We start from the raw sequence: 22,764 nt of genomic DNA, 5'->3' as shown, positions 1-22,764 counted from the left end.
CTCAGTTGTTACTTCGCTGTGTCTGAAAAGCGCGCCCTTTTTGCAAACGGAGTCTGCGCAACGACTGCAGTGATCTTTGTGCGCCTGGTAACTAGAACAGAATCGTGCCGACGAAACTAAATGGCTAGCCAAGACGTACGATTCTCCCCACTGCAGGATAAGGGCGCACGATTGAGCGTACACCACCTTATTCTCTCTGCGGGCCAAAGTACGCGTGAGAGATGAGAGCCACCGCGAGCTCACTGCGCCATCTTGCTGATAATGCTGAAAACACGACAGTTCTCCTTAAGGTTCCCACCAACAGCGGTAAGTGGTAGGTATGAATAGCTTGCCATTTGAATGCGCAACGAGGTACCTTTCGGTGGCTCTTCGTATAGACCTATATCGCTAATTGTGATTACAAAATTGTAATAAAGTACTAGAACGGGGACTTCAAGGGGTAATCAAAGAATTAGTAGGGCCTCACCAAACATGCGGGATTATGGGACGCTTTATTGTGACCAATATACACAAGATGCGCTGCGTGCTCGAGTGTAGCGATGCCAATCAAGGAGAGGTAGCCATTCTACAGTTGATCTCGAGAAAGGTTTTGATTGTGTTTCCCACAACCTTCTGCTTGCCATTCTTGACCATGTTGGTTCTGTAATCAGAGATGAAGTATCATGGCATACCAGAACTGCACGACCCGTCTGGTAATCAACAAGCTGCTAGGAGATACAATTAACATAAAGCGTTCTGTCCATCAGGGCTGCCCGCTGAGTCCCCTACTTTTCAGTTTATATATAGAATCGTTGTGCTTAGCAATGACTCAAAACAATAGCATTAGTGGCTTTAGATTACAAGAATCCGAAGTTAAAACTTTGGCGTATGCCGACGATGTGGCTGTTTGTTCTATCAATCAAGATAATGTAACCACTACCATCAGTGTAGTTAAAACGTTTGGCAATGAAACTGGCAGTCTAGTAAACTGGGGAAAGTGTCTGGGTTTCTGGCATGGAGAGTGGTCGTCAAGACCAGACTATTTTGCCAATGTTAAATGGGTGACCACACCTGTCAAGTACCTGGGGGTGCCACTGAAATTTTATAAAGATAATCAGAACTACTGGCAAGAACAAGCGAAAGAAACCCGGAAGAAAACAAATACATGAAACGGTAATCATCTGTTAGTGTTTGCAAGGGCAACTGTATGTAATCATTTCTTTGCTTGAAAACTTTGGTATGTGACGCAATTATTGCATTGTTCAAGGGCAAACAACAGAAGCTCCATCGCATATTCGCAGTGTTCGTGTGGGCCTCGAACTGGGAGAGATGTAGTCGAACTAATCTGTTTCGAAAAGTGAAACACGGAGGGCTGGGTGTACCACATCTTTTCATACGCCAAGCCGTAAATAGGTTCTTTTTTTTCGCCACACAAGGGATCCTTTTTTATTTACAGTGTGCCAAATGAGACTGATGCGGGCTTTACCTGGATATGTGGTTAGCACGAATGACATGGCCGGTGCAGTCCGCGGGTATCTTAAGGAGGTTCTTCTAAGTGTACGGTTTTTATCTGTTAGATTTTTCAATGAATATTTGTTTTCAGGGACTCACAAAAGGTCATACAAAGATGCGTTTCTGTTGTTTTAACTGATCCTTTGTATACCATGCCATGTACACTGGAGGTCAAGGGCAAGATGTGCTTAAACGAGTGAAGAGAATGCAAGTCGCTCCTGCCTCGAAGTCCTTCTTTTCTAAGCTGCACAGAGGTATATTATCTGTCATGACATTTGAAGCAGCCCATGGTTTTACTCACCTTGGGGGAAAAATTGCCTTTTCTGTGAAAAACCGGAAACTATAGACCATGTTTTCTTACATTGTTATGAGGGAGTATATTTTCGGGATGTACTTCAAAGGACGTTAAAGATGGCATTACCTTAAAATTCATATGGTATAAGATTTCTGCCAATAGTGGACGAAGAGGGAATGTCTTTTGATTTGATTATGCTTTGTAGACATCACTGTATATGGCGGGCCCGTATGGCGGGTTTTTATTGCTATCAGGATGCGCGGCCTGCACGATTGTATTTCCGTGAATGTATGGCCAAGTTTGTTAAACTGCAGAAAACACAGGAGATTGTACCTGAGTGGTTCTCGAGGGTAGAGCCCTTGGCAGCACTTGGGGAATTTTAGTATGTGTCGGGCTGTTACTGCTTGTTTTGTTGAGCTTGTGGTCTTATGCACGTGCCTATATACAGGCAATAATGCAAAAGAAGAAACCTTTCGATGGATCAGTAGTTAACGCCTCTCATTCACGACGTGGAGGTCCCACATTCGATTCCGCGCGCGGGAGTCTTTTCTTCTGGTTTTTTTTTCTTTATTGCGTTTTAATTTATATCTAGTTACGTATACATATGCGGTCCATGACATCCACGCTGACGCCAGCGGCGAAATCCAGCAGAGCGTGCCCATATAAATGCTATCTCAATAAAACTCACCGTTAAATGAGCTCCTAGCGGGGGACCACTTCGCCCGCGGGCCTCTCCTTGCAGGAACGGGATACAGCAACCGGCTGCCTCGAGCTCTCGTGCCGTTGATTGCACTACGTGCCAGCGTGGGCGTGCAGATACCCCAACGCGGCTCGCATCGGTATCCTGCAGCGCAGCAGGAGCCGTCCGGGCAGCACACCTGGCCGTACTCGTACGGACAGCAGGAGTACGTCCCCACAGGGTACTCGGGCGTGTGGCAGCAACTGTTACCAGCGGGGCACGTGCTGTGGTCCTGGCACTGAACCGTCTCCTCTGGGCGCCCCCCGCGAATATGAAATTTATATACGCACTTCAACTGATATTTTCACTCAAAGTATTTATAGTCTTAAAGATATAGCCTCATCACGACTCAAAATCACATAGTGGTTCTGGGTTTTCAAACTACACATTGTTGTTGATGTTGTATCACCGCAGGATACACTGTCTGGTAGAGAAAAAGGGCGTGCTAGCGCCAGAGCGCTGAAGAGAACGTCAGACGAGGTTTCGAACAGCGAATGTGTTCTTTTATATTCACAGAGAGCGTGCACATGCATCAGTATAACTAACTATAGATACGATTAGTAATAATTTCCGAGGTTTGATGTCCCAAAACCACGATATGACTATGAGAGATGCCGCAGCCGACGGTTGCGGAAATTCTGGTGTTCTCTGGCCTTCTGGTGTTTTCGAACGTGCACCTGAAACCAAATCGCACAGGTCTCAAGAGACTTCGATGCCAACGACATGCGGCCACCCCGCGTAGACGGAATTAGATCCTGCGATCTTGATATCAGCTGCAAAGTACCGTAATACAAGTGACCATGAAAGGTATGCGCTGAGTATAGTTCAGCTCTTATTAACCACCGAAATGGTGACATGCGATTACTTTCTCTGTTGTTGTAACCTATAAAGCTCTTAGCATAGGAATATCTGCTGGATGTCTTTGCGCTGTCCAAGCCACTGTGCGTCTGCAAATGGCTGAAGTTTTTCGCTAAGTTAACTCCGTTTGCTATAGGAGAGGACATTGTATAATACGCAATTAGATAGGTAACACAGCGATACTATTGTGTAGATGTGCTTCTGTATACCAGCCCCATAATAATAATAATAATAATAATAATAATAATAATAATAATCAGGAGTCATAGTTTCGCTGCTAGTGCGAAGAAGTGAGTGCAACAGCAACCAATTGGAATGTCACGCGAAGAACGGCAATTAACCAGATCGAAACGTGCAGCATACTGCTCCATCACAGAGGAGTTACGAAAAAAACACACGCAAGACGAGAGCAAGCTGAGAAAGTTCTCAGCTCAACATTCTTCGTGCTGCTCGAAGTGCTGCTCAAGATTTTAAGATCACGTTAAAATCATCTGGAATCATAGCAAGATCACGAAGCATATCTACGTATTCCGGTGCCCCTACTCCACGATAATTGAATGTGATCGTGGAAACTGTCGGTCGCGGAGTGATGGCGTTTAACAGTTCCGGAACCTTGTATTTGTCCGCCCTTAACCCTGTGTGGCTACGGATAGTGATACTCTTGTTCCAACCACTCGGGCATCAAGAATGAAGGACTGCTGGTCTCTAGTGATGACCAGGTCAGGAATTCTTGTTCCAACCGACGTCTTGAGGTGTGCTTCTCTCTTTACGGACCATCCTCGTTCCTCAAGCTTTTTGGCCACGTACTTCACGATGTTATCATGGCGAGTAATGCGGGTGTGGTGCGTTAGATGACTTTTCACAGAATATGCCCCAAAGATTCCTCAGAATCGAAGCAAGCACGACAACGCTTGTCGACTTCACGGCCTCTTTTTAACAGGGTAAGGTTAGGCAGTGCGGCTATGCGGAAGTGAACCAAATCTATACACTCTCTCCCTCTTAGGAAGTTGGTTCCCTTATGCAGCCCCCAGGTTGATCCTTCGGCAACGTGGTATCCTTCGAGGGGCCTACCATCGCGTGACCTGTGTAATTCATTTGCTCAAAATGCTGAGGACTGCCCAGCTGTGGCAATTCGAGCAAGTTCCAATTGGCAGAGGTTCTCGGACTGTTGGCGGGAACTAGACACAAGACGCGTGTTTCCAGCCACTACAACAGCAGAACATAATGATTGTGGCAGTATTTCAAGGTGGTGCAGGCGTTGGCCTGGCACGCGTGCTCGCAGGCATTGAATGCCGAACCAGCCGTCACCTACTGGAGCACAAAAGAAGCCCATCGGCACATCGTGCGGTAGTGACAGCCACCTACGCACCTCGGATCGAATAATCCGATCATACTGACATAACGTCCTCGCCGACACCGGGCCGAGCACAAGTCTACGTGTCAAACGTGGCATCAAGTAGATTCGTAAGATCAGGAGGCTTTGCTGGGGCTTAAGAGGTGCTGCTCAAAGTGCGGACTGAGGCAGGACCAGCTGACGTATGATTACGTCGTACGCAATCTGCAGGGTCACAGTTGTTACTTCACTGCATTTGAATGACACGCTTTTTTCGCAAGCCGAGAGACTGCAGCGATCGAAGTGACCTTCTTGCGCCCTGTAACCAGAACGCATTCGTTACGAGGAAGGCCAAAGACATACAATTCTTCGCCACAACGATATAAGCGTGCCCGCGATGCACGCGGAAACCATGCACCATTGGACGAATTACACGCGCGGGCCACCGAGTTAACGCCGAGTGCGCCCTTCACACCATCTTGCTGTAACAACTCAAAACATGCTCATATTTCTCCAGAGATTGGCATACCGGCAGTGGTAAATAGGTATAGAAATAGCTCACCGTCAGTACCGTTGGTGGCGTGCGCTCTGATAGCTCTTTCGCTCACGCCGCGTGCTGTGGAGCGAGAGGTCACACATTGTGTTCGCACGTGAGAAATTATTTTGGGGAATTGTTTTCCTTCCAGGCTTAAACACACACACACACACACACACACACACACACACACACACACACACACACACACACACACACACACACACACACACGCACACACGCACGCACGCACGCGCGCACGCACGCACGCACGCACGCACACGCGCGCGCGCGCGCGCGCGTGTGTGTAGGTGTAGTATTGCCACCTTGTTTTCTGTGCCAGTGAACGAAGAACACGAAAACGAGCAGCCTGTGCCAGCTGGAGGCGTCTTTATTTGTGTCTGAGATTTTGACAGGTGCATCTCCTTGTAAGTTTCTTCGAGCTCCTAGCGCGTGACAACTGGTGGAGGTGCGGAGCACTCTATGCACCGAGCCCCTCCCAGTATAAGAAGCTCCAGCCCCATACCAGTGGTTACGCCTGCTCACCATGCTAGCCGAAGGATCCGTGGACTGGACCCTAACTTCGGGCTTCTCCCAGAGAGGATGACGGCTCCAACTATCCCAGGCAGCGCCGTCCCAAGCAGCTCCAATCCAGCCGGTATGGAAGGCGCAACGCTATTCCCTATACGCTGTTCAAACCACGAACGCCGAATCCCTTTAAGGCTGCTGCCCATGAGGATGTTGAGGATTGGCTAGTTTACTATGACGTCGTTGCCGCTCATAACATGTGGGATGATACAGACAAGCTCAGACAAGTCTTCTTCAGTTTGAATGACGGGGCACGTGTTTGGTACGAAAACCGGGCAGGTGTGTTTACGTCATAGGACGGCTTCAAATGCCGGCTTCACGAAACGTATGCAAGTACCGATAGCCAAAAGCGAGGTGAGCGTGAACTCCAGTGCCGTATGCAAATGCCAAATGAAAGCGCAGCAATGTATGTTGAGGACATGACGCGTCTTGTTCGACGAGCCAGCCCTTAAATGCCGGAAGAGAACAAAGTGCAATAGCTGATGCGTGGAGTGAAGGAGCAGTTGTTCGGTGGGCTTGTACGCAGCCCACCCAAGACTACGTCAGAGTTTTTTGCTTAAGCCGTCCTCATTGAAAGCACGCTTCGGCAACGGACCAAGACGTATGAGCAACAAGTCAACTTTGCCTCCGCTACGGACTACATGGGCGGTCTTGGGGGTCACGTCGACTTTTTTCATGTGCTCATACGCTCTGTAATCCGCTAATAACTGCACAACATATCAGTACCCTCAGCGCCCACTGTCACTTCTTTGTCCGGCATCGTCCGAAACGAAGTTCAGCAGGCAATACGAGAACCGTCCAGTCAGACATAGCCGCGGCCCCTAATTAACTTCCCTGGCATGTCGCATGCGCAAACTCTGCTCCAGCGACCACCACCTTTGGCTCCGCTTCCAATCGCGGCCCCTGCCATGCTTCCGGCAGACCAAACCCTGTGCCAACCTGCACCACATTTCACTCCACTTCACACCACGGCCCCAGCCATGCTTCAGGCAGTCCGTCGGCCCGTACCTCAGCGACCGCCGACCAATTCCGCAAAAATCAGATGTGTGGCTGGCCCCCAATCGGCGTCCCCTTTGCTATCACTGTAGTGAACCTGGTCACATCTACTGACAGTGCACATATTGAGAGCTGGGACTTCGAGGTTTTTCGACCAACTCAATCCATCTCCTAGGTTCGGCCAGCGGCCTCCGGCAATTGCGAACTACGTTTCCCAGCAGTGCGGATCGACATCTCGGCACCACTCACGTTCTCCATCACCGCGGCAGTTCTCGCCTAATGGTCGCACCTATACGGACGTGGTGCTGGGCCGGTCACCTAGCCAGCGTCGGAAAAACTAGCCACAGTGACCTTTGGGGGCAAGGCCGCTCAGACTGGTCATGCTCAAGGTTCTCTATTGACGCGGACTGACGATACCGACGATACATTGAAGACGACATCATCGGCTGATTGTGAGAGAGTTTCCATAGACATTCCTGTCCTGCTAGATTATCGCGAAGTCAGCGCTTTAGTGGACACTGGTGCGGACTATTTCATAATTTGCGAAAAACTGGCCGCCATTTTGAATAAAGTAATGACGCGTTGGAACCGAACGCCAATTCGTACAGCTGGCGGGCATATCGTCACGCCACTCGGTATGTGCACGGAAAGATTGCAAGTCTACGGTTGTACGTTTCTTGCTAGTTTGAGCGTTCTCAGGCAGTGTTCTCGAGACCTGATTATTTGCATAGATTTTCTCAGGAAGCATAAAGCTATAATTGACATTCGACGACGTCTAGTCACTTTCGCGACCACAAACGCCACAACAGCTTACGAGGACCCTGCAGCCACTCCCGAGTATCTGTTCGTGTCATCAACGACACTGTCACGTTAACACCCCGTGCAACTGTTGTGGTTCGGGTGACGTGTAACGGAGTGATGCATGGTGAAGCAGTCGTGGAAAGCAATCATTCACTTTTTCTGTCTCAGGGGGTCTGCGTAGCGAGAAGCCTTAGTGACCTTCGTGATGATCACTGCGGCTTTCTTGTGAAAACCTTTAGCTACGGGCACCGGCACCTGTTTGTTATATCCCGACACCGGGCACATGGTATCACATCTTTATTACTGAGGCGCACACTGCCAGCCTCAACACAAGCAGTACAAAACAGAATAACACCCTCCAGATCTGTGGACAGTATATGTACACACGCTATCTCTCGGCGCATGCGCAACTGGCAGTAGCTTGAGAGCATGCATACAAACCCCGCGACTGACGTCACAACACTTCCTTCACGCACAATTTTAGAAACTATCATAAGTCAGGCGCTCAGGTGGGCGCCATTGCCTTGTGCTACGTCGTAAGGGAACCGGCTGCTCACGATTTTCGGGAAGTGAGAGTCTCGTGGGTGACGACGAATCTGAGCTTTGGTTGGTCGTCGATGTAGCATTTGTGATGTCCGATGCATGTGGTAGTTCCACTTCCGGTGGTGGGTCCTGTTGTGCCGTCGGTTCGATGTCCGATGGTCGCAAGTGGTCCGCGTGCACAAACCGCACTTTGTTTCGCACATACACTAAATACATCGAAGAAGATTTCACACACGTCACTTCTCCAGGCCACCAGTTCACAAGTTGCCCACGCACAGAACGCACCAGTACACGATCACCAACAGCAAACACTCGAGGTGAACCTCGGAGCCTGTCAGCAGACTTTTTTATTTCTGCGGTCTTAGCTCTCATCTGATTTGTTACGTCCGGGCGCAGCAGCGACAATCGGGTCCGCAGCTTCCTTCTCACAAATAATTCAGCAGGGGTTCTTCCCGCGAAAGTGTGAGGTGTGGTTCGATAACAAAACACGAAGTTATCTATCCTGTGTTGCAGTGTTTTGTTTGTGCCCTTTTCTGAGTGTTCTAGCACTTGTTTGAGCAGTGCCTTTTTTGTTGGTTGAACTGCGCGCTCCGCCGCACCGTTAGACTGCGGATGGTACGGCGGCGTTAGTGTGTGCCTCACACCATTAGCTTGAAGGAATTCTTTGAACTCAGCTGCCCGAAACTGCGGCCCGTTGTCCGTCACTACCTCCAGCGGAAGGCCATGCGCCGCGAACCATGAACGCACTACTTCAACGGTCTTCGCCGCGGTGGTTACACTCATTATCTTAATTTCAAGCCATTTGGAATAGGTGTCGATAGCGAGGAGAAACATCCTTCTCTTTTCTTCAGCGAAGTCTAAATGCACACGCTCCCACGGATTCTGGCATATTTGCCACGAGGACAAGGGTACGGGTTGAGCTGCAGGGAGAACCGTTTGGCATATTGCACATTTGCGCACTGTGTTTTCGAGGGCTTTGTCCATTCCCGGCCACCATACTACTGACCTCGCTAATGCTTTCATTCGGGTTATACCCAAGTGCTGCTCGTGCAGCAACTGCAAAACATTCTTGTGCAATGATTCCGGTACTACCACTATGTTTGTCCATATAACGCACCCGTTGTCTACACTGAGCTCGAGCCGGCGTACCCAGAACGGCTTTAGCTGCTCCGACACGGTCTTGGGCCATCCATGCCAGATCATGTCGCGTACAGCCCTCAGCACTTTATCGCATCCTGTTTCTCGACTGACATCATTTGACGTTAAAGGCAAGTCGTTTAGTGCTGAAAAGTAGATTTCTGCGCACTTGCTACCTGTGTCAGGTAACGGTAAACAGGACAATGCGTCTGCATGCTGGATAGCTGATCCTGGTTTGTGTTTGATTCTATAGGTGTAGTCGGCCAAAAATGTCAGCCAACGATGCACTCGTGCCGTGGCTACTGCACTGCCCTGCCGTTTAGGGTCAAACAAAATTGTCAAAGGTTGGTGATCTGTTATTATGTTAAAGGGCCGTCCGTAAAGGTACTTATGAAATTTTTTTACAGCAAACACAATACTAAGTGCTTCTTTCTCAATCTGCCCATAGTTACGTTCGGCCGCTGATAATGACCGCGAAGCAAAAGAAACCGGCTTTTCCTCACCGTTCACCAAGTGCGATAGCACAGCCCCTAACCCGTAATCAGAAGCATCACATGTGATCCAGATTTCTTTTTTTACGTCATACAACTGCAACACAGTCTTATCAGTCAACAGTTCTTTGCATCTTTCGAATTCTTCATTACATTCACGTGACCAGTGCCATGTAGTTTCTTTTCACAACAAGTTGTGCAGTGGTTCCAAGATCGATGCTAAATTTGGCAAAAATTTTCCGTAGTAATTATTCAAACCTAAAAAGGCCTTCAACTGACTCACGTTAGTGGGCCTTGGCGCTTTTCTGATAGCTTCAGCTTTTTCCGCTGTTGGGTGTAAGCCGTGCTTGTCGATCTCGTGTCCCAAGTATGTGACGCGTTGCTGAAAGAAGCTGCATTTCCTTGCGTTCACTTTTACGCCGTGTTTACTTAGGCGTTGAAGAACTTGCTCCACCCTTTCATAACACTGCCCGTCGTTCTCACCAGCGATGACTACATCATCAATGTAGCATGCGGTTCCAGGCAGATTACGCAGTATCTGATCCATGACCGCCTGGAAAATAGCTGGTGCGCACGCTACGCCATACGGCAAGCGGCGGAATCTAAACAGACCTAGGTGGGTGTTAATAGTGAGCAGTTCCTGTGCTTGTTTGTTTAGTTCGAGTTGCAAGTACGCTTTTGAGAGGTCTATGATAGAAAACACAGTTCCACCCTGAAGATTTGCGAATATGTCTTCAGGAAGTGGCAAGGGATACTGATCGACCTTGATGGCTGGGTTTACTGTGACGCGATAGTCGCCACATAATCTCAGTTCTTGAGTGTTCTTTTTTGGAACAATCACAAGAGGCGTTGCCCATGGACTATGTCTGACCTTATATATGACTCCAGCTTTTTCTAGCTTGACCAATTCTTGTTCAACGCGCTCGCGCAAAGCGTATGGCACTGGTCGCGCTTTCATAAAGACAGGGCGCGCGTCATCCTTCAATTCAATGCTGCATTCGAATCCCTTAATTGTACCAAAACCCGCGCCAAACACTTCGGGAAATTTCTCAGCAAGCAATGCCTCCTTAGCCACCACATTTACTGAAAATATTTCCTGCCAATTTATTTTGATTTTAGAAAGCCAATCTTGGCCAAACAACGTGGGCATTCTAGCACCCTGCGTTTCTTTCGCTATGACAAGTGGCAGTTCGAAACACTGGTCTTGGTATTGCACCTTTACATCCATAATACCTACAGTAGGGACCGTCGTGCCATTGTACGTGGCTAGTTTGACATTTGCTTGCCTGCAAGAGGCGTTTGGGAAGTGTTTAGCACACTCTGTTTCTGACATTATTGACACTGCTGCGCCCGTGTCAAGTTCCATGGGTATCACTTTATCATTTATCCAAACCTTGATTACAATGGCGGGCATACCTTCTTTGTGGTTCGTATTATACAGAGATAGCAGTTCGTTAGTATTTTCTTTCTCGCATTCTTCGCTCTCTACTCTATTTAGAAGCTTAGATTTGCACATTTTAGCAACATGACCCCTTTTTGTACACCTATAACAGGTACTGTTCAGAAATCGGCAACTCACGGGTGAATGCTGTCCTCCGCAACGCTGACACATTCTTTTCGTTTGTTCTTTCGCTGCCCCATTTTCCTTGTCCCAGCTGGACTGCGTCGGCGCTTCCCTCGAAGGTACTTTACTCGGTTGTGAGATTTTCCGTTGCCAGTAGATGTCCTCCGTTTCTACAGCTGCTCCTTTAGAACTGGTTTGCAGCATTTCTTTCGTGTCTTGTGTTGCCGCTTCCATGGCCATGGCTACGCTGCATGCGCGTTCCCACGTTACTTCCTCGTCTGGCATTGCCAATAGCCTGCACCGTACTCCCTCGGTACGTATTCCAGCGACGAGCCGGTCACGCAATGCTTCGGTCAAAAAGGCACCGAATTCGCATGTTGCCGCGAGTTTTTTCAATTCAACTATAACGTCTGCGACAGTCTCATGCGGCTCTTGCTTTCGCTGGTGAAAACGATACCTTTCGGTGACCACGGAGCGCTTGGGAGCGTAATGCTTCTTCAGAACGTCAACAACTTCCGTGAATGACGTCTTAGCTGGTGTTTTAGGCAGCAGCAAGCTCCGAAGCGTGACGTAGGCCTTCTCACCTATAGCCATGAGAAAGATTGGAAGCTTCTTGTCTTCCGCGATGTCATTGGCCGCGGCAAATACTTCGAACCGCTCCAGGTATACCTCGAAGTTACCGTACTCTTGTTGGAACTCGGGTAACTTACCGACAGTGGTCGCCATACTCAGTTCAAGCTGGTTAGAGTGGGATTCCTAGAAGCCTGCGGCGGATCCCATCCTCGTCGCCAGTTGTTATACCCCGACACCGGGCACATGGTATCACATCTTTATTACTGAGGCGCACACTGCCAGCCTCAACACAAGCAGTACAAAACAGAATAACACCCTCCAGATCTGTGGACAGTATATGTACACACGCTATCTCTCGGTGCATGCGCAACTGGCAGTAGCTTGAGAGCATGCATACAAACCCCGCGACTGACGTCACAACACTGTTCAATGGAACTGTCATCGCCTACGCCGACCCAGTCGCCAATGTCACCGAGGGTTTCGCTTCCGAGGCCATCGGCGCTGCTGAAGCACCTTTCCGCAGCATCGACGTCAGTTCAATGCTTTCTGAAGCTAATAAGCAGTGTTTGAGCGAGCTGTTGCTAGAATTCCCGACATGCTTTGCACGTTCTTCGAAGATACGTCAAACACCGATGACAAAACACCATATTTTCACCTACGACGACGCGCACCCCATAATGCATCAGCCTTATCGTGTTTCGCCAACCGAACGGAACCCGATTCAAACGCAGAGTAAAGAAGTGCTACAGGATGGCGTGATACAGCTTTCAAGCAGCCCTTGGACATTACCAGCGGCGATTTTGAAAAAAAAAAAGAAATATGGCACGCTTCGCTTTTGTGTTGACTACATAAAGTTTAACGATATCACGAAAAAAAAAGATGTGTACCCGTTGCCCACAGTCGATAATTTTTTGGACAGGCTGCGGCACGCGAAGTATTTTTCGTCCGTCGACTGAAGACTGGTTATTGGCAAATAGTGACCGACGAACGTGACGGGCAAAAGACTGCTTTTGTAACTCCGGATGACCTTTATGAATTCAGAGTGCTCCCTTTCGGCCTCTGCTCCACTCCAGCTGCATTTCAGCGAATTGATAAACACCGTCCTGGCAGACCTCAAGTGGAAAAGCTGTCTCGTCTACCTGGATGATGTCAATTGTGTTTTCAGAAACGTTTGACGAGCATCTTCGACGCCTTCGGAACCTTCTCGAAGCCATTAGATCAACCAATCTCGCACTCAAGCCTGAAAAATGTCATTTCGGCTACGAAGAACTAAAGTTTCTTGGTCACGTCGTGAGCGCCGCTGGTGTACGGCCTGATCCTGACAAGACTGCTGCCGTCGCCACTTTCGCAGTTACAACTAATTGACAATAAATGTCTTCGACGATTTCTGTGTCTGTGCGCGTATTACGGGCGCTTTATTGATTGATTAATTGATTGATTTGTGGGGTTTAACGTCCCAAAACTACCATATGATTATGAGAGACGCCGTAGTGGAGGGCTCCAGAAATTTCGACCACATGGGGTTATTTAACGTGCACCCAAATCTGAGCACACGGGCCTACACCATTTCCGCCTGCATCGGAAATGCAGCCGCCGCAGCCGGGATTTGAACCCGCGACCTGCGGGTCAGCAGCCGAGTACCTTAGCCACTAGACCACCGCGGCGGGGCCGTTTTATTGAAAGTTTCTCCAACACTGCGAAGCCACTCGTACGCCTCACGCGTGATGACACACCATTTGTCTGGGCTGCGAACAGCAGCAGACTGCCTTTGTGAAGCTACAGCACCGGCTCTCTTCCCCTCTCGTGCTCGGCCGTTTCGGTGAAGATGCTGACACAGAAGTACGTACTAATGCCAGCAATATTGGTCTTGGAGCTATTTTGGTACAAATACAAAACGGAATTGAACGGGTAATAGCCTAGGTAAGCCGCACACTGTCTCGCGCAAAATCTGACTATTCCACATCAGAGAAAGAATGTCTCGTGGTCATTTGGGGAATTCCAAAGTTTATTTCAGTTTATTTTCAGTTTATTTTCAGTTATTAGTACAGAAAAAGGAACAGTATACAAAGTATACCGGGTGTTCAAAATTAAGCTTTATGATTTTTTTAAAATTAGGCGCTCAAAGGCACGTGAGAACCACTTGTGCAAATAAGTTAAGCGGCCAGGGGGACAGAAAGTTAGATGATAATTATCGCTGTCAGCAGCCCAATTAACTAAAATTTAATAATTAACTTTTTACTGGCTGCGGTAAGTTGGCATGTTTATATTGAAAAAATGTAGGCAGTGGTGTTTGTACACAGTTTCAGTTGGAAGATTTTTTCTAGCACGCCTGTGTTCCGAGATATCCGGCTCCAAAGTTTAATTGTCTTTCGCACGATTACGCATGCAAGAGGGTGAGGGTCCGCGCAAAGCTCCTCCCTAAAGTGACGCATCTGTTGCGTGTGGTGTTTAGTGTGTGAAGAGGGTGGAAGCGTAGGCATAGGTGATAGCAATTACCCTTGCCCTCTTCGGCCGGCGAAATCAAAATGTGACAGCGCGGTGCGCCATGAGCCTTACGCATGATCCTGATGAACGCGATAACAGGAGACCATTTTTCGCGACGTTTTTTCGTGACTTTAGATCACACTGAGACATCTTCTTGTGAACGCGTTAGCAGGACCGTCCTGCACTAGGGTGCCTCCGGTTAGAGCACAGCGTCTCTGCATTGAAGGTCTACCAAGGAAATCCACGTGGAGTCCTTTCGAGCTAATATGGCTGCTTCTGGCGTGAGGTATTCTACCAAAGTAAAAGTAGACGTGGTGCTTGCAATGGCTGAAATGAATGGCAACGCTTCGTTAGCAATGGAGCTTTACGCGTCTCGCCACCCACACCGTCCCCTTCCAACAAGGCCCACTTTCACAAACCTGTTTCGACGCTTCTGCACAACAGGCTCTGCCCACCTTCCGAGACGGACCAGGAAGGCAATCGTCGATGAAGACTTTGAAATCGACGTTGTCGCGTGCGTAACCTCGATGCCAGAGCTCAGCATCCGACAGATTGCCGATCAGTGCGGTCGCAGCATCGGAACAGTCACAAATGTTTTAAGAAAGCACAAGTTCCATCCATATCACGTTTACCTTCATCAGGACCTAAATGAGGCGGACTTTGAAAGGCGAGTTGACTTCTGCAATTGGGGCCTCATCAAAACTGATCAAGAAAATGACTTTTTGCACAGAATAATTTGGACTGATGAAGCTCGGTTTTGCCGAAATGGAAGTGTTAATCTTCACAACGCCCATTATTGGGCACAAGAAAACCCACACTGGCTGAGGCAGCACAAGCATCAAGTTCGCTGGAGTGTGAATGTGTGGTGCGGCATACTCGGGGACAGGATCATCGGACCTCACTTTTTTGAGGACAACTTGAACGGAAAGATGTACACAGAAGAAATATTAGGTGTTGTCATTGATGATCTTGTCTGCAGTCTTTCCCTGAATGACCTGCGCCAAGTATGGTTTCAGCACGATGGAGCACCACCACATTTTTCTACCAGGGCGAAGAACTGGTTGGACAGACGTTTTCCACAACAGTGGATTGGGCGCGCAGGAGCGATGTTTTGGCCACCAAGATCACCTGACCTTTCTCCGCTCGACTTTTTCCTTTGGGGCTACGTTAAAGATCGAGTTTACGTAACAGAGCCCAGCGATGTTAATGACATGAAGGACAGGATAACATCTGCCTGTGCGAGTATTCCTGCAGAAGTACTGCGCCGAGTCATCGAGTCGACGCGACAGCGGTTCATGCTTTGCGTTGCTGCCGAAGGCAGGCATTTTGAACACTTTTTGGGGCATTGACGTCTTGAGAGGTGAAGAGTTTCGATGAGATTTGTGCATGACCGAAATATGCTTATGTAGCAGCAGGAAATATGCGTTAGCAAGGATAAAACTGTTTCAGTTATTATTGGTGGAGTTGTTGCTCTTGTTTCAATAAAAGTTACAGTACTCGGACATCAGCAGTCACGCTATTCGCGTAGCCCAGGCAACGACCACGCATGCTTTTCTAGTGATTATTACGCACGCGCACTGGCATCCAGATTCTCCGCTCGCACCATTATCTCGGCATGGTATCTGCCACTATCGTTAGAGGCTCTGCAGTTGCGTGTTACGACACTGGTTGCAAGCGTTCTTCGATTTTTGATTTCGACGGCCGAAGAGGGCAAGGGTAATTGCTATCACCTATGCCTACGCTTCCACCCTCTTCACACACTAAACACCACACGCAACAGATGCGTCACTTTAGGGAGGAGCTTTGCGCGGACCCTCACCCTCTTGCATGCGTAATCGTGCGAAAGACAATTAAACTTTGGAGCCGGATATCTCGGAACACAGGCGTGCTAGAAAAAATCTTCCAACTGAAACTGTGTACAAACACCACTGCCTACATTTTTTCAATATAAACATGCCAACTTACCGCAGCCAGTAAAAAGTTAATTATTAAATTTTAGTTAATTGGGCTGCTGACAGCGATAATTATCATCTAACTTTCTGTCCCCCTGGCCGCTTAACTTATTTGCACAAGTGGTTCTCACGTGCCTTCGAGCGCCTAATTTTAAAAAAATCATAAAGCTTAATTTTGAACACCCGGTATATACAGGAGGAGGTCCGAAAGCACAAGGCTGCAGGGGGACCTCCTGTTCAAAATGGGATTACAAAATTTACTCAATTAGCAGTAGCAGTGAAAACAGTGAGATGAGTAAATTGATAAAACCAACACTAACTAAGAACCAAGTAAAAAGAAGAGTGGAATAAACAATATAACAAGATTAAAACATCTAGTAGTTTATCAAGTACGAATACAATTGTTTTTTAAATGTGCCAATAGTCGAGCATTGCTTGAAGTGAGATGGCAATGGATTCCATAATGATAATGCTGAGAAATATGCAGTGTGGCGACCAAAATTAGTGCGGATAGTAGGTAGTAGAAAATTTCCATTTGGAGCGAATCTAGTACGGTTTAAGTTAGACAAAGCATTAGGATAAAAGACGCTTGATGGGACAAGATGGTGCAAGGACTTGAACAGCATGATAATGAGGTGATATTTAAATAAACTAACAGTAGAAAGTATTTCGAAGTTACGAAGTAATGATGAAGCACTAGAACGATATGAAGTGAACTGAAAGTCATTAGTCTGATGGCTTGGTTTTGAATGTGCTGAATGGGAGATAAGTGGGTGAGGTATGTATTTCTCCAAGTGGTGATGCAATAATTAATATGGCTGTGTATAAAAGCATAATATAACTTGATTACAGTTGAAATGTTAAAGTAGTAACGTGCTCGGATTAGAATCCTGACACCAAATGCTAGTTTTTTGCGCAATTGAATACATGATTAGATTATTTTAGGTTGCTGTCGAGAACGATTCCCAAGAAAGAGCATTCATTGTCAGGGTTAATGAGTGAGCCATTTAGTTTAATAGAAATTTGGGAGGGAAGAACTTTGTTAGCTGAATGGAATATCATGAACTTAGTTTTCTTAGGGTTAATACTGAGGGAATTCGTGAGACACCAGCTTAAGATGTTATTTAGATCTTTTTGTAATTTTAGCGTTAAAGAGTCAATGGATTTACCAGTGGCAAGTATTGTAGTGTCATCGGCATAAAGAAAAGGCAGAGAGTTAGTAACTGAGAGGGGAAGGTCATTCATGTAAATTAAAAATAAAACCGGGCCAAGAATGCACCCTTGAGGAACACCCTGATTAGTAGTAAGAAAATCTGATAAAGTAGAGCGAACATAAACAGCCTGCTGTCTATTACAGAGGTAACTTTTAATGAGCGTAAGGGCAGGTCCAACAATACCAATGGCCGTGAGTTTGGTTTCCAGGATGCTGTGATTAAGTGAGTCGAAAGCTTTTGTTAAGTCAATGAACAATGCTCCAGCTAATTCACCAGAATCAATAGCTTTTTTAATCTTATCAGTGAAAGTTAACAATGCAAGATTAGTCGAGAAAGCAGGTCGAAAACCAAACTGACTAGGAGTTAAAATGGAAAACTTAGACAAGTAATTAGTTATACGTTTCTCAATACACTTTTCTATTATTTTACTAAAAGATGATAGGATAGCTATGGGGTGATAATTAGATATGAAAGTTCTCTCGCCTTTTTTGAACACTAGTATTATTTTGGCCTGTTTTAGTTGTGATGGGGAATGTACCTGTCTTGAATATTATATTGATAATGTGGGATAGAGGGGCGGCAATATGGTTGGCAATTAGCTTAATGTAGGACGAGTGAATTCCGTCTAGTCCAGGAGAAGTTACTTTGGGATTATGAATAATGCTGATAATTTCGTTAGGGTCTGTTGGGAAGAGGTAGAAAGATTGTGAAGAGCGGACCTGAGATTTATTGGACGATGGGGGTGTACTAGAAGCTTGTTTACAGTAAAATGAGTTGAATTCATTCGCAATGTCAATCGGCTGATCTAAGACACGGTCAGCAATTTGAAGCTCAGTGATAGTTAATTCGGACGTGTTCTTGTTTAGAAAGGAGTTAATAATTTTCCATTGTTCTTTAGAGTTGTTGCCAGCACGCGCTATTTTTTCTTCGTAATAACTTTTTCTAGCTGCTTTTAAGAGTCTATTGAGAGTATTAGAATAGAGGGTGTAACGATGTTCTAGATTCATATTGAAAGGACGGCATTTGACTTTTTTGTAGAGGTTTTCTTTTTTACGCATGCATGTCAATAGACTGTTCGTTATCCAGGGATTATGGGGTGCTGAGTATATTCTTTTACATTTTACTACCATGACGCTACCATAAATGCATTTGCATATGCGAGACGAAAGAAAATCAAAAGCTAAGCTGGCATCAGTGCATGTTTCAATGAAAGACCAGTCGACGTTTATTACGCGGTTCACATACTCTTCTTTGTTTAGAATTGATTTAGAAAATCTTAAATCACGATTATGCTTGAAGTTTTTACATGAGAAAAAAACAGGGTAATGGTCAGTAATATTTACTTTAAGAACACCACTAAGTTCAGGTGAAAGAAAGTTAGGCAGAACATGGTCAATGAGTGTGCTACTGCGGCCAGGAATGCATCTAGTTGGAAGTGTGGTTAAGGACTCGTAACCAAAACCTTGGTAACAATTTGCATATTCAATGCGATTGGAAGTATCTTCAAATAAATCAATGTTTAAGTCACCCACAATAACAACATTTTTACGTTCACATGATAATGCTTCAAGGACAGCATAGAGACTTCAAAAGAACTCAGAAATTGACGACGAAGGCGACCGATAGATAGTTCCAATGATAAGTTTACCAGTGGATGAAGGCTTGTCTAGTTCTATCCAAACAGATTCACAGCTATCGACGACAATATGAAGGTCATATCTGCGTTTATAGGGCAAAGTAGGTGAGATAAAGATGGCTGCGCCACCATGGCTATACTTGATGTGCGATTGCAGTATTCTGACAAGTAACCTTGTAAGCTAAACAAGTTTTGATCCTCTAGTGTAAGCCATGTTTCAGAGATGCAGACGAGGGAAAAGGAACTTTTGAAAGAGTGTAAAAAAGCGTTTATTTCATCATGAGTTTTTCTTAGACTACGCGCGTTGGTGTGAATTCCTGAAATGGCAGAGTTATTCAAGAAGGAATATAAGTTATTGATACTAAAATAGGACGACATGATGACGCGCAGAGTTTCCTAGATAGATAAGTGACCAGATCTATCGAAAGATAGAAAGGTCACTTATTTAAAGATAGAAAAGATTAAAGATAGAAAGTTTAGGCCATATCCTTATGAAAGACCATTTAAAGCGGTGACTGATCATCATTATTTGTGCTGGTTGACCAGTCTACGAGACACATCAGGAGCATTAGCACGATGGAGTCTGTGCCTACAGAAATTTGATGTAACCATCGTGTACAAGTCAGGCAAAAAGCACAAAGATGCCAACACGCTATCAGGAGCACCTCTTCAATCAGCAAGTACAAGCGCAGAAGAGCATGGTGCCTTCGTGGCGACTCTCAGTGGGCCGGATCTCATGTCTCATCAACGAAATGACGCCGATCTAAGACTGATTATAGGCCACTTAGAAGGTGGCACCCCGCCCATTCCTCGACAGATGTCCAAAACGTTGCCATAATTTTGCCTATGAAATGGCATCTTATACAAAAAGAACACTGGTGCTGGTGACAGATTTCATCTTCTGATCGTGTCTGAAACCCTCCGCGACGACGTCTTATTAGCTTGCCACGACGAGTCCACATCTGGTCATCTGGGCTTCTCGAGAACTCTGGATCTAGTATGACAACTCTACTACTGGCCTAAAATGTCTGCCTGCGTCAAACGCTACGTGAAGGGATGTCGTAAACGCTAGCATCGCAGGACACCACCCTTAAAGCCTGCAGGCCATCTACAACCGATCAATCCACCTCGTACACCGTTTGATCAAGTTGGAATGGACCTCCTAGGGCTGTTTCTTTTGTCTTCTTCTGGAAACAAATTGATTACTGCCACAACCGATTACTTGAAGCGTTACGCTGAGACGAAGGCACTGCCACGAGGGAACGCATCTGAAATTGCCAGTTTTTTCTGCATCAAATTGTGCTACGGCGTGGCGCCCCGTCATATGTCACCACGAATCGAGGGACATCATTCACGGCGAAGCTCTTGGATTATATCTTCGTGTTGAGTTACACAACTCATTGAAATACCACCCCATATCACCTTCAGAGCAATGTTTTGACAAAAAGGCTAAACACAATGTTTTGACAAAAAGGCTGAACAAAACGCTAGCCGCATGATCTCTATGTACGTTGATGTGCAACACAAGACATGGGACGACATCCTGCCATACTTGACATTTGCGTACACTTCAACGCAGGAAACCACACGCTTCACGCCATTTCACCTCGTTTATGGTCGAGATGTCAGAACTATTGATATGTGAGGCTTAACGTCTCAAAACCACCATATGATTATGCGAGACGCCGTAGTGGAGGGCTCCGGAAATTTCGACCACCTGGGGTTCTTTCTCATATTTGAGTCCGTGTACTCAAATATGAGCACACGGACCTACACCATTTCCGCCTCCATCGGAAATGCAGCTGACGCAGCTGGGATTCGAACCCGAAACCTGCGGGTCAGCAGCCAAGTACCTTAGCTACAAGACCACCGCGGCGGGGCGAGATGTCAGAACTATGCTAGAATCCATGATTATATATGAGGATATCAACCAGCTCGACCAATTAGCCCCCAACATCAACGAGTAAATTCAGCGTGCTGAGGAAGCACATCAGCTGGCCCGTGTGCACATAAGAACTCGACAGTGTACAGACGCATGGTGGTACAACACCCGCCATCGAGAAGATAATAAACCTGACGACCAAGTTTGGGTTTGGAAACCAATTAGGTGGCGATGTCTCAGTGAGAAATACTTGAAAAAGTATGTTGGACCTTACAAAGTACTCAGACGTGCGAGTGACGTGAACTACGTATTAGTTCAAGACGGCTCGCGTCATCCCAGCGCAGGTTAGCACGCCCAGAAACTGTACACGTCGTCCGCCTGAAACCATACTTTACGCGGTGAGGCAAATTTTCTTCGTGCGCCAGTGAACTGTCCACGCGAACAGTGAATGCCGTTTATTTTCGTTTGCCGGGCCCAGAAAGCATTTTCTCTCATGTGCTAGTTTGTTTATTGTTTGTTTATGTTGCCTATTTCGACCCACTGCTGTGCACACTTTTGTTTGAGCAACGGGTCGATGCTCTCTTGGGAGGGGTAGTAATGCCACCTGGTGTTCTGTACCAGTGAGCCAGTTCTCTGTCAGTGAACGAAGAAGACGAAAACAAGCAACCCATGCCAGTGGAGCTGTCCTTCTACATGCCTGAGTCTTTGACAGTCGCGTCTCCTTGTACGTTTAGTTGAGCTTCTATATATATATATATATATATATATATATATATATATATATATATATATATATATATATATATATATATATATATATATATATATATATATATATATATTGTAATGAAGAGGAAGAGTGGCGCGGTAGCTGTGGACCATGGGCTGGAAAGCGAAGAAGAAGAGGCAGAATAGAACAGCTTGCCCAAAGAATGAGTGTTGTGTCTGTCTCGCTTATTACAATGGTGCAGCTGTTCAACGAACCTGTGTGCGACGATCTGCGTGAAGAAACCGTCCTACGGAGTGGACGCACTCTCCAGCAGCCCGCAGCTCCTGCTACCGTGGCCTTGTCATCCGACCTGGCCACAGCGGGTACCGAAGCCAGCGCGCGGCCTGCAGGCGTCCTTGCCAAACCACAAGGTGACTCCACTGACTTGGCTTCGCAAACCGCCTCCTTGCCCAGGGACGCCGTACACGCTCCCTTGAACTTCGCCTCAGATACCATCCCTGGAGCAACGTCAGTACCATCGCCAGAAGACAGGCGTAATTCCTCGTCTGTAGCCTCCAGCGAACTCTGCACGGTTCTGCAGGCCATCGCTACTTCGAGCCAGCATCTTGCAGACGCCACCGTCACCTTCTCAGCAGCCTGTGCATGCACCACGTTGCCTCCTCCGTCTATGGCAGAAATTCCTGACTTTATTGGCGTTGATCAAGACCAAACCGTCTGGCTGGATGAAATTCATTCGTTGGCCCGTCGACATGCATGGACTGACGACGTGACGCTATCGCTAGCTGTAAGCCGACTGCGCGAGTCCGCAAAAGCGTTGCATCAATACGATAGCTGCAAGTACAAATCCTGGAGTGACTGGACTACAGCCTTCGTCACGGCCTTCCCACCACTTCCATCTGCATACGACGACCATTTCATGCGC

The 22,764-nt window shown here is 46.9% G+C and overlaps 2 protein-coding genes across 2 annotated transcripts in view; both read right to left on the bottom strand.

Annotated features, from left to right (window-relative positions):
- The window catches only part of LOC119178238 (progranulin), a 102,385-nt gene that overhangs the window by 29,068 nt on the left and 50,553 nt on the right, over window positions 1-22,764 (bottom strand). The window contains exon 5 of the mRNA XM_037429432.2: window positions 2,475-2,777. Within this exon, the coding sequence (XP_037285329.2) occupies window positions 2,475-2,777 (303 nt within the window). The remainder of the gene's footprint in view (window positions 1-2,474; window positions 2,778-22,764) is intronic.
- On the bottom strand, window positions 9,037-12,106 carry LOC142770933 (uncharacterized). Its single transcript, XM_075872700.1, has 2 exons — window positions 11,387-12,106; window positions 9,037-9,099 (listed from the first exon to the last, which is right to left on the bottom strand). The coding sequence occupies exons 1-2, from the start codon at window positions 12,095-12,097 to the stop codon at window positions 9,037-9,039; spliced, it is 774 nt and encodes a 257-aa protein (XP_075728815.1). The 5' UTR covers window positions 12,098-12,106.

Source organism: Rhipicephalus microplus, chromosome 1 (genome assembly GCF_043290135.1).
Source record: "Rhipicephalus microplus isolate Deutch F79 chromosome 1, USDA_Rmic, whole genome shotgun sequence".
NCBI classification, from domain to species: domain Eukaryota; kingdom Metazoa; phylum Arthropoda; class Arachnida; order Ixodida; family Ixodidae; genus Rhipicephalus; species Rhipicephalus microplus.
Note: the sequence above shows the minus strand (reverse complement) of the source record. Positions and strands in the feature narration are given on the sequence as shown.